Below are 12,792 nucleotides of genomic sequence, written 5' to 3'. Positions count from 1 at the left end.
TTGGATGTGGAGAAGCTATTACAAATATATGTGTATATATATGCACACACATGCAAAATATAGTATACTTTTTTGTATGTATGTATATAAAATCATCCTTTTTCAGACTGTCATGTCACTAAATCCTTGAGTGGTTTGCCAATGTGAAGGTAGTTATTTGTGTTGTGATGGAGGAACTTGATTTCAAATCAGGAAGGTGGAGTTTTTCAGGTATAGGCTTCCTCTAACCCTTCCTGCTTTTCTATATTTGAGTTCAGGGGGGTGGGGGGGGAATGTGATATAATGTGAGAGCATTTTAAGGTGAGGGAGGAAAGTAAAGGTTGCTGTAGATAGCCTTCAGCTTTGCTTTTCAGGTCTTCTGGAGTAATGATGAGACTTAGATGAGCACCAACTGCCATGCTTTACAGAGCAGCCTTTCATGAACAATACAGAACAGTAAGGAAAGTTTAAGCTGTGTAATAAGCTGCATGTGTGGAGGTTTTTATTGTTTATTTTCTGTGTGCACCTTGACCTCTTTGGGAACTGAAATCCTTTATCTTGAAAATACTGTTTCTCCTTTGAATGATTGTGTTTACTACAACAGTAGTTAAAAAAGTTTACAGAAATATGTGTCCCTCCATCCTTCTCCTTCCACCCCCAAGCCAGCTCTGTAGCCTGCATGGTGCATGGCAGTAATGCATGTCTCCTTCCCTGTGCCTCCCAGCCATCTGCCGTGCTGGCACAGACACTTTGTTTTTGAAAGGCTGCAGATTTCCCACTTACTTCATACATTTGGAGTAGTCCTTTATCGCTTTCTTGAGCCTTCCTCCTTACCTGGGCTTGGTTTGAGGACATCATGTATGTATTTTATTAAATTGGGTTATTCAGTTCTGGGATGCATTTCAAAGTCTCTGTTGGTGTCCTCACTGATCTCTGCTGCAGGCAGGCAGCCACTGCCTTCATTATTGAATTCAAAGACTATTCCAGGCTTGTATTCCATCTGAAGGGGGATTCACACACCTAAAGTGGCAGGTTTGCTGCTAGGACCACCTCCTAGCAAATAACTCATTTAACTTCAGTTAGTCCCCCCAAAAGGACCTGTTGCTGTGGCTACCTAGGCTTAGTGCCATAACAGTGCATTAAAATGATAAAAAGCAGGCTCCTGTGAGGGAGACACCTAGACCTGTGGTCACTCCATAGAGTGACATTTGCCTCTTTATTGCCTTCCCCAAAATGTCTTGGCTGTTAGTGCTATCAGCAAGACGCGTTAGAGGGCTGGGTGAGGGAGTGCTGTTCGGAGGCTGCCTCACTGCTGCTTGGGGGCTGCTGGGGCCTGCCTGGCCAACCAAGGCGAGCAGCAAACATGAGAAATGGCATTGCCTATCCTTGTACTTAGTCTTATGGCAATCACAAATAATTTGTTTCTGTTTTCCTGTTGTTTGATATTGAAACCATTCATTGTGGTAACTTTCTCTCCATCTGGAGTCACAAAGGATTTGGATCTTGTTCTAGAGAGCTAGTTGAGTTCTTCAGTTTGTTTGCCTTTATCCTTTCCAGTTACTGCATCCCCGTCAGCTGTAACTCAAGAGAAATGTTAGTGCTGGGGAATCTCAGCAAATGTCCTGCACTTCCTGTATGTGTACCACCCGCCCCATGAGAGATGAATGGGCTCCTTTGGTGACTCTGAGAGCTGACACCTTCCCTGAGTTTTGGAGTTGAAGTCTTCCTCTGGAGACTGATTTTTCTTTTTCCTTTTCTTTTTTTCCCCTTTTTTTCTTTTTTCCTGCCTTCATGAAGAGCTGCAGCATGGAAGAAGAGCTGTGCTTCCCAATTCCAAAAGCAAACTGTCTTCTGCTGTTAGCAGTGTTCCCAGAGAGAAGGCCCTGACTGGACCAGTTTATCTGTCTCTGTGAATGCCATCTACTGATGGTTGTATGTATGAGGCTCCCGCACCGTTTATCTCCACATCTCAGCTTTCTCTTGTGGTGAGAGTGGTTCTGCAGCTCTTTGATCTTTTGAGCTTTGAGGGCATGTTTACATCTTCATTTCCAGTTGCAGGTGCTTCGTGGCAAGGCAGCCTCCTCTTTACTTACTGAAAACATGCTCAGCAGTTACCAGCATTGGGCAACTGAGTCCTTCCTGCAGCTTTCTTAAATGAAGTGGACAGGTTGGAGGCAAATATCTTCTGTCTTTTGCTCTGAGGGTCTTGCTACCAGTCAGTGGGTCCAGCACAGTCTGGGTGGGATCCATTTCCCCATGGCCAATTCTGCAAACGAACAGAGGAATAGATGTTTTGAGAGTTAGGAAAAACTTTACTCTTCTGTGCTTCAGTATGTTTCTGTGTCTCAAAATGCCTGATTTTTCTGTTCAGGGCATGCTCTTGCAGTGTCACTGCTGTAGATAAAGGCTTACTTATCCTGAACTACTTTCACTCCAATCTGCTATGTTACAGTGATGTCTAGTTTTAGTGAAGTGCTGTTAATAAAAAGTACATGTCAGCACACAGTAAATGTCACCAATTACATAAATATATTGTATATACTGGTGCATTGTGTATATTGTACTGTGAATCTGTATTGCTGTAAGTTGTATATTAAGTCAAACATTATTAGGTAGAGGGAAGCTTTTCTTTTTAACATTATAGTGACTTATTTCTACTTAGTAAAATTGTTTGACATATGGGCAGGAGGTGATTACACTTAGCCATGCCCAAGTAATGTTCATTTTTCTGAAAGGTAGACAAGAAAAAATTGAACTTTTCTGGTTAAATTAGAAATCACAGGAATGCTTAATGGCAAAATTTGACCATGATTAGAATTTAGTTTTAGAGGACAGTATGTACACAAGAGAACCAGATATTACATAGGCAGACTCTCAAAGCAAAATTATTTTTTGAGAAAACCATATTTAAGGCAGAGGCTTTGCATACAGACTCTTCCAGCCTTAAGGTGTCTAACATCTTGTTGGGAGCGGGGGAGTGGACAGAGAGAAGTCCTGTGGTGTTGATACTACCTGCAGATCAATGCAACTAATTAATATTTATTATGTTTCTGCCCTAAGCTTAAATCTAGACATTAAATTAAACAGTACTAAATAATATTTTTTTAACTTTGTTGCTTGTTTATTGTGAAGGGTGACATTGGGGTAGTGTGCAAATATGAATGCTCCAGTTGGACACTCAAAATACTGAGATGTTTGTGATGATTTATTAATAAACTATCCAGACTAATTTTGGTGTTAGTAAAGGAGTAGCAACTTCTTTGAGTGACTGGTATTATGCACACACTGCTGCAGATACCTTTGGAATTTAGCTTAAAGTTTCTTAAGTCTAGTATGTATAGCTGTTAAATATTTCATTGACATTTTAATTATTACTTTTTTTGCTCTCTTCCTTTTTGCCAATTCTAGATGCCTTTTTTATGGTGTTGGCTAGCATCCAGCATCATACATCTAGGATTTTTATAGGTTTCCTTTTATCACACCAATTTGACAGACTGATTTCTGACTGTCAGCGTGGGTTTGGAGATGATGTTTACACCTTCTAGCTACCTTGCAAGGACAGAAAATGATGGAAGAGTTCTTTGAGGGAAGGACACTGTCAGTACATATACTGCCAGGTTATACTTGAATTTCTGTCCTCCCCAACATCCTGCCTGCCTGCTATGGGGAAGACTACAGGATGTTGTCAAGCATAAAAATGACTCAGAAGCTTGGACAAATGGATATTTGACATGGAGGCCTACAATTGTTATGTAGGTTTTGGGTTTTCTGCAGTCCTGTTTTCCTGGTCTCTTTGCAGGGATTCTGTTCAGTAAGAGATGAACATGTTTCTGAGACTGAAAGTGATGGAACTCATTTATTTGTTTTGAAGACAGAGTTATGTCTGGATACCTGGAGGATGGATTTACAAGGTGTCACCTTTGTATCAGTAGTTACTTTTCTTTGTCTGGAAATTACTTCTGTTTAAGATGCTATTTGTACATTCCAGTCTGGTTTAAAGACATCAGAAATGTCTTATTTCACTATGGCTTGAAACCATTTCAGTACGTGACGGTCCTATTTGTCTTTATAAATGTGACCTATTTCCCTTGAAATCTTTACTTTATGACCTTGAGTAGAACTGAAAGGACAAGACTTATTTTGCACCTTGTGTGAGCGATCCTGCTGTTGAAGTGCTGCTGAGGTAAAACACTGGTGGGCTTTCTCTGGGTGCTGGATATCCTGCCTCCCTATACTGCAGATGAGGATGGAGTCCATACATCTCGAAGAAAAGTTGTGTAAGCTTTTCTTTGGCTGTCTTAACTGTCTCTCTCGGATTTTTCTTAGAGGAAGTGTTACATCTTCTAAGAACATGGAGGAGCTCTGTGTTTTGGAGGGTTTGTGTTCGTTTTCTGTCATATTGGAAGACCTGGGAACCATGTGTTCCTCAATGGATTGAACTTTTACTCTGTCCACGTTCACTTACGTGCAGGAGTCCAGGTCTGCGACTGGAGAAAAAATTGTAAGCGTCGAGGGGACATGTTATCCTCTAGGCATAATACATTTCTTTACCTCATCATTTCTGATCAGATTGCTTCTAGCAAAGTGGAGCACTCTGTGTGGTTGAGGCTAAAAGGGTCAGTGGCTTATTATAACTTTATTTGAAAATCATCAGTGGAAGAATCTGGTTATTAAAGAAACAAAGGCTGACTTGCAGTGAAACCTGCTGTTGTTCTGTGGGTAATGTTTTCTTGCCCATATGGGCAGGTTTTTTTCTCCTATTCTGTAGCCTTAGCCAGAAACGACCTTTTTCTCTTCTCGTACCTTTTTAAAGGACCTTATACTTTGTCACATAAAATGAGATCAAACTGTTCTAGAAAAGCCTTTTTTTCTCTGAAATTGCAGATTTAATAGGACAGTTAGCCAAGTGATGGCTACTTGGGTACAAAAACTAGGGAAAATAAATGACCCGATGCAAGAAATATCACTGTTTTCAAGCGAGCCCAGCATTTAGTGTAGTGTTTAGAATATCCCGTTGGTGTCATGGGATGATTTTAGGGATTAGTAACTATATTAAAGATCCTTTTTTTGCTCTGTTTTGCTTAAAAAAAAAAAAAAATATATATATATATAATAGCTGTTGAATCAGTAAAACAGTAAAATCAGGTGACATGAACTCATTTTCTGTTCAGCATATATCTAGCTAGCTGAACTGCTATGTCATTTATGACATGTATTGGTAGACTAGCTAAAAGTTGAACATTACTAAATGCAGCTGAAGCAGACCCCGCTTAGCGCAGGCTGTCTCCATGCTCTTACTGAGGTATTGATAGGTAGGTCCCTCTAGTTGGTCTGGTGAGTTCTTTCTGTCTGTCTCATACAGACTTAAGCTCCAGAAAATGTAATTTGGATAACACTTACACTTAGACTTTATTTCCATAATTTATTTGTGAAGTGAAACCAAACAGTTGAAACCAAGACAGTGTAGAGCAAATCTGGATGCTGGTCCCAAGATCAAAATTACTTCTAAAGACGCTCATTTACTGAGCACAAAGATGGAATACAGATGAAAATTGATCACTTGCACCAACTTTAAAATGGCTTAAATGACTTTTCAAGGTTCAGTAGTGCAGTATAAAAATTATTTCTTGTGTTCACTACTATGCATCTATGAAGATAATATTCAGAACTCAGAGTATACCTATTTATCTGTTTAGATAGTCAAGAAAATTCTTTATTGATAGTTTGTATTAGCTATGACTGTCACTGAAGGATTTTTAGCATGCTCAATACAGGTCTATCTGTAAATTGTCTGTAAGATTAAAAATCAAGCAGGCCTTGGAGAGCGTGCAAGTTGGGTGTGTTTGCTTTTTTAGACTGAAATAATGGGAAATTATTGATTTGAGATTTACTTTTAATTTGAAATAGTATAATTTACAAACATAAATGCTATTTACTGATTTTACGTAATTATGTTACTGTGTTAAGCTTCTAGTGATTCATGTAGTTCTTTAAGGTGCCATCTGATTTTTCATTGCTCAGAAAAAAGGGTTAAATACAATATTAAAAACAAAGTATGCATTTTACAATGCATTTAAGCATCTGTTGCATGTCCTTGTAATTGCATATAACAGGAAATGATGCTGTGAGATACTCTGTGCAGAAACCTTGTATGAAGAAATCCTGAGGGAAATGATGCTTGAATCATTTTTAGTAGCCTGGGATTTTTCAGCCCTTGAACTTGATTGTATGCACTCTGATTTTGAGCGTTGCATCTATAGAGAACGAAATATACAGACCTTCAGTAAGGAATATGGCAAAATAATCTTTGGTTTGTTAGATTTTATATGAAATTAAAATAAAATAAAGCATTCATTTTTCATTCTCTTGAAATGCAACTGAGTCTACCCTAAAGACAAATCATCTCAAGGATATGAGATACTTATGTATTTGAAACTTGACTACTGTCACTTTTGGTTTACAAGGAAAACCATGTAGGAACTCTGCCTTCAGTAACATATTCTTGCCTATGCTAAACATCATCTGTTCCTTGCTTGCTGTCTTGCATCCTTATTTTGTTTGTCTTTTTGAAAACTTTTTTTGTTCCTTTTTAAAGCCTTCTCTGGCAAGGCATATTCTGGTGGATATGCTGCGATCGGATGTGTCACAGGGTGACTCAACAGATGTTGACTCTGCTTTACAATTCAGATTCTTTCTTGTTCATAGTGGTGGCTGAAAGTTGCTGTTACTGAACATGTCTCACATTTATTATTAATATTGGATTTTTCTGTTGCCCTGTTGGCAGACCTTGCAGGGGGTCCACAGATGGTATGAAGATAACCTTTCACTTCTGGCATGCTCTTTCAAGAAATAATGATTTGACTGGGAAGTACAGTTGTTTACGAATAGCTGATAGTTCAGGAACTTGTATGAATGTTAAAAGTTTACATGAAATTACAAGGAAATAAGTTCTCTTCTCACCACAATCAAATGCTGCATCTCACATTTTTCAGATCTGGTGAAGTTCTCTGCACGACTGTATTTTGAACTCAGGTTGCAGTATTTCTATATGTAAACTTCAGTGATCAGTTGTTATACATACTAAAATTACCTTTTGGCTTATTAGGGAGGGTTGGGTGTGGGGGTTTTTTGTTGTTGTATTTTCTGGAAGAAAAAAAGCTGCAAGTACATTGTAGATTTCTGTTTTTCAGTGCTACATTTCAGGTTGCTATTTACATATCTATACCATAGGTATTAGTTTATTACATTTTTTTGTCTTGTGGTTGTTTATGATTGTTCAATACTTCCACATCAAACATTGCCTATAAAAAATTTGAGAGGAGAAACAAAAGATTGCAAGGGAATGTTAAATAGATGGGTTGCTGCCCATCACTTAATGGAGGAAATCACTGTCATTTTTTAGAGGCCAGTGATATTTTTTTATTAAGAGCTATTTCTTTTGCCAGTTTTCTAGGATCAAAATGTTCTTACTGGCTCCAGTTTCTGCTCATGTCCTGAGATTGAAAGACTGAGAAGGGACATGTATTTTGCAGAACTGAAAAAATGCTGTCATGTTCGGAAGCTGAACAGATTGGTGGGGAACACCTCAATAACAAACCCCATCCTTAGGCTAAAGGATTATGTAACTTTTACCTTAATTTTTGCATTGCTTGAACTAAAGCCGCTCATCTTGGCAGTTCCACAGTTCTTACTAATTTTTCATTCCTCTGTCATCAAATTACACTGTCTTTTCGGTTTCACACTAACACTTTAAAATGTAAATGAAGATGATAGCTGAGGGCAGACTAGGCTGAAGTCAAGTCCTTGATATTTATTATTGTTCTTTCCAAAATCTGCTCATAATCCTTCCAGGCTGTTCAGAGGAGCAGAGTCCTGTTGGGCTGCTCTGGAGTCTCTGTGTTTTCTGGTTTCAGAAATGGTTCCATTTCTTGTCTTGGCTGTAGCACCAAGACCCTTCTCCATTTGTGTTTTTCCTTGTTGAAGAATGGGGTTGCAGGAGGTAGGGAGGCTGATCTTTGGTATTTCCTTGTCTTTCCTGTTGGATGTACCAAGATGTGGGTTTTCAAGGACAAACCATAGCATCTGTGTAGAAATGCATCATGTTTTACATACCTGAATGCAGAATGTTGTTCTGGTGGCTTAAATATCTCACCAAGCAGCTGCAACATTTTTCTTACAGTAATACACATTGCTGTCGTGGTTAGAGTGGAAATGCGTTGTTGTCTCTGTAGGTGTTGGAGTTGGCTGGGCCTACCTTGCTGATAAGCACTGCAGTTTGAGATCCCAGCTATAAGGCTGAAGCAAAAGGGATTATTTTGGAGCAGCCCAGGGAGAAAACCAAGCAGTAAATTCTGACATGTATCAGCCAGTTGCTGAGCCACAGCAGCAGAGCTACGGGAGGACAAGACGACTATTATTTCTGTTTGAATACCCTTTGAATAGGCTATAGGCTCTGGTATCTAAATTTGTTTCACGCATCGTTGAACTAGAATATTTAGAGGAGGGTCATAGGGTTTTGCATGCTTTCTTTGTATGTCTCTTGCCTTTGATTTGAAATGTTATGTGTGGTGTGGCACTCACTTTGAAAATTGAAATGGAAGATTTCATGTAAGGCTGACAATATAAATACTTTTATAATGTTTCTCGAGTCATAGGTATATAAAAATTACATTAAGAAAAAAACCACAAGATGTCCTCTTTCTGCATGAGAGGAGGGATTGTAGTAGGACTGTAAAAGGAAACAAGGCTTTTTTTACTTGCATGTTTAGAATTTGCATACTGAAATGTTCAGAGAAAGTAGCTAAGGGTGGGGAAAAAAATAAAGGTGAAGTCAAAGATATGACAAGAGGAAAACTCTGTCTTGCTGAAGAAGCCTAACCAATTCCATATGTTCTTTGATTCTGTTTTACTTGTTTTAAGTGAGGAGACACTAGTTGAGAAAACAGTGCCTGCATTATAAGTGAGGAGAAGAGGAGTTGGTTTTGTACATCTGTGTGTGAGCTATGTGCACCCAGAAACGGGGTCCCAGAAGACATGTTTGTATCTAAGGTAGAAAGCAAATAGGACATGCAAGCTGTACGCATTACTTGAGGTTCATTTGAGCCTTTCATTGTTGTATGTTGACTTGCTTAATATCTAATTTAATTTAAAATTTAAGAGTAATTCTGTATGTGATATGACCAGAGGTGTAATGCTGTAAAGAGATGCTGCTTTATAATACACATTTCTTTTGAAAATATTAGTGATCATCAAGTTATTTTGGTTATGGGGGGAGGAATTGTATTTTCAAGTGCACTGGAATGTTTGTTTGCGTTTTTTTAAATTATCCAATTTATGACTTCTTTGTGTGTCTCTTTTTATTTTAGGCATCAAAAAATAAAGATGGAAAAGAGCAGAGTGAAGCTATATCACCATTGGAGGAAGAAGAAACTTTCTCTTGGCCTGGTCCCAAAACTGTTGTGCTAAGGAGGACATCTCAGGGTTTTGGCTTCACCTTAAGACACTTCATAGTTTACCCTCCAGAATCTGCAGTTCAGTTTTCTTTTAAAGTAAGTGAAATTAATAATGAAACAATTATATATAGTTTTATTATACTCTTTAGGGTCAAAAATCCAGCTTGCTTGAAAGTATCTATAGATGTGTCTTGCACAGATGAAAGATCCCTTGTGTATAAGGTGGGCAGGCTCACTTATTGCATCATTTGATAGCCATGCACTGCTCTGTTCCAAGAAAATGGAATTGACTGAGTATGAGCTCATCCAAGTTAAAAATATTTGTTACCATGGGTAAGACCAGTGGTTATTGCGGAATATGGAAATATTTCTCTGTACAGAATTTTTCGCCTTGTCCTTCCTTCATGCCTGAGAAAGCATGCAGTTACCTCTGACTATCTGTATGATAGAGGCTGCAGCTGGAAGTTAACATAACAGCCAGAGTTACTCAAGCCCCTACTGGTTTCTCAGAGCCATAGTCCTTTTGTTATCTCAAGTGTCAACCTGATGCTGGCACTTTCCCTCTAGATCAGTGCAGAGGGCTCTCTTTTTACCCCAGGGAAGGCTTTGCATTCTAGTTCCTTTGATTTCTTTCAAGGTAGGCTTACCCTAATATCTCTAAGTCTTACTGCAAGTCAACATAAACTGGTAGAGATAGTAAAGACAAAGAAAAGCATCTATAAGAGCTTTCCTTCAAACAGTCTTTCCACATTCTTTGTGGATATATAAGTTTCTGGGGTTTTTTTAATACCTGCTCTTTGTTCCAATTCAGAAATACCTAGTGAAAATTTCTCCATTAAAAGTTCTGCTCCTGTTGCTTGCAGTTTGTGTGTGTTTGAAAAGTTGTTGCCAGGTCAGGTGGAATCCTCTGGGGAGAAAAGGACAAGACTCCTCGCATGTGGGGAGCAGTGGGAATGTCTAGGAGAGAGACCATAATGCTCCTAGACTGCAGGGAGTGGGTAAAGATATTCCATGGAAATGGGAGGAAAATTTTCCTACAGGGTGGAGAAGGCTGCAACTGAGGTGAATTTTCTTGGAAGCAAAGAACTCTACTCCAAAGGATGTATTGAGTGGAGAAGAGTGGGTGTTATTTTATAAAAATCTTTAATAATCTGTTCTCTGCCTAGGTGCATTTGAGATGTTGGGTTTTTATTTAAATTTTAAGAAGTTCAGTGTTCTAGTTGTTAGTCTAATAAAACCTGTGTTTAGTTGAAAGCCTTTTTTCAGTTGCCCTGGGGAGCTCACTGCAAGGAAGAGGTCTAGGCAGATCTGCTGACTGGGAGTCCCAAAACACACTTGTCTTTTAGTAGATTAACACCTAATAGTACCTGCCTTGAGTTATCTTCAGTTCTTCCGGTGATTTTTTTTTTTGTGGCACCTTCCTTTAATATTTCAGACTGGAGGTACACCTTATTCTTTCTGTTCAGTTAGGAGAGAGCTGTGGGGCTTTTCCTCTTGTTACTCAGGAGCGCATAGCACCAGGTTAACAGAATGAGGGTCACTTTTATGCAGAAGCAAAGTCCAGCTTAATGTCAAATGAATGAAATTCTAGCTATCTGGTCCATCTCATGGATGTCTCTTAAATGTTGCAGAACTTCAACAATGGTTTGTTTTGTTTCAGTGCTGATCAGAAAAACCCAGCAGTGCTGAACTTTCATTTTATTTTTAATGATGCTACTGATTTTTTCTAAAAAGAAAGATCTGTTCAAAACCTGAGTAAAATAGATGGAGTCATGTTAACCAAGAGTTTTAAGTGTTGGTAGGCTCTACTTGCAGATATTTCTAGCTTTCTGTGTACAAAGCTGACATCTGCCTTTTGTAGACTTCCACAGTTATCAAGGTGAAACTGCAATTCCTGGTGAGATAGTGAGACTGGCATTGTGGACCTCCTGAATACATGTGTAACACCTGGACAAGCAGGGTTAATTTAAAGAATAAAACTTGATACATTAGTGACAAGGTGACAGTGACCTGCATAACTGTGTATGAGGGGCATCCATAAAGCTTTGTTTTCTCCATTTACATCTGACTGGAAAATAGGCCTTACTTGCTTTTGTTGAAATGATCAAACATGATTGGCTGTAATCAATTCAGGGAAGTGTTTGCATATTTTAATACTGAATACTCGTATATTTAATTTCCATTATTTTTATTATATATATTTTTAATAGGATTTAATTTCTTTCATTTAACATTCAGTGTGTACATAGTACTGCAGGTCTAGGTCAGGATATTGTGCTAAGTTCTAATATCTTTTCATGGTTCCTGCACAAACCAGCTAATTAACTACAAATCAAGGGACTCGATTTCTCATTGTAATTGTTATTAATAAACTAATTAATAAACGTTATGATACAGAAAGGTTGTGGAAGAAAGCATTGTTTGGTAGTTCTGTTGGGAGGGGCAGCCCTGTGTGAAAGACGGTGTGAAAGATGATCTTGGAAACTGAGACTGCGGTTTAACACATTGCATTTTGGCAAAAGTACTTGGCTATGCTTGTGTGGGGCCACACACCAAACTGGGAATAGTTGCACATTCAGGAATAACCCATTATGTATCCTCCTTGCTTCCCATGCTCCATTCCCTTAAGTGAATAGGATAGGGAGTGTGGGGAAGGTTTCTTAAGCTACCATTACAAAAAGCCTACATTAAATTACATGTTTATTAGGATTTGTATGTAAAGTTCACTCTTCAAGTTCAGTCAGTCTGAGAAGCAAATAAATGATAAAGGAAAACCTTTTTAGATACGGAAGCAGCATATACTAATGTCTTGCAATGTGTAAGAGGTAAATGTAAGAGGCAAAGCTAATTCCAAAACATTTGCATTATAAAGCATTCCATTTTTAAAGGCCTGAGCTCATTGGCTTGATACTATGAAAAACTAATGTTTTGCAGCTGTCTTTTATATCAGAGCTTTGCATACCCAGTGACAAACTGACAAAGCCACTGCAGTATTTCATAAAATATGGCAATTCTATATTAGCTAACTTTTCACTTCCATAATTTATTTATTTTTTTAATAGCATCAAACCAGGTAGCCTGCATGTGACCCACATTTTCCAGAGTATGAGCTCTAATATTCAAAGTCCTAAAGATGTTTTTTCACTTGGCAGATTGGGTGGAAACTAGATGCATGCATATATTAGCCTTGTCTAATTCTTTGCTGCTGTTCTGTTGGGTATCGTAGTTCAAAACCAACTGGCTGTTACAGGGCTTCAAGACATACAATGATAAATTTTAACAATACTTTTCTACTAGCGTGATATTTTTATCAAAGTATAGAGCAGACAGGACTGTCCAGCTCAAGGATATACTGTTTGCT

General features: G+C 38.4%; 1 protein-coding gene across 7 annotated transcripts in view; it reads left to right on the top strand.

The window, feature by feature from the left end:
- ARHGAP21 (Rho GTPase activating protein 21) overlaps positions 1-12,792 on the top strand; it is a 120,147-nt gene that overhangs the window by 40,216 nt on the left and 67,139 nt on the right. For all 7 annotated transcript variants that reach the window (XM_054818560.1, XM_054818555.1, XM_054818554.1 and 4 more), the window contains one exon: positions 9,345-9,527. Coding sequence is in view for 6 of the 7 variants with exons in the window: in XM_054818555.1 (XP_054674530.1) it covers positions 9,345-9,527 (183 nt within the window). In the remaining variant the exon portion in view is untranslated. The remainder of the gene's footprint in view (positions 1-9,344; positions 9,528-12,792) is intronic.

Source organism: Grus americana, chromosome 2, assembly GCF_028858705.1.
Source record: "Grus americana isolate bGruAme1 chromosome 2, bGruAme1.mat, whole genome shotgun sequence".
Classification (NCBI taxonomy): Eukaryota; Metazoa; Chordata; class Aves; order Gruiformes; family Gruidae; genus Grus; species Grus americana.
This window is presented reverse-complemented; position numbering and strand designations above follow the sequence as displayed.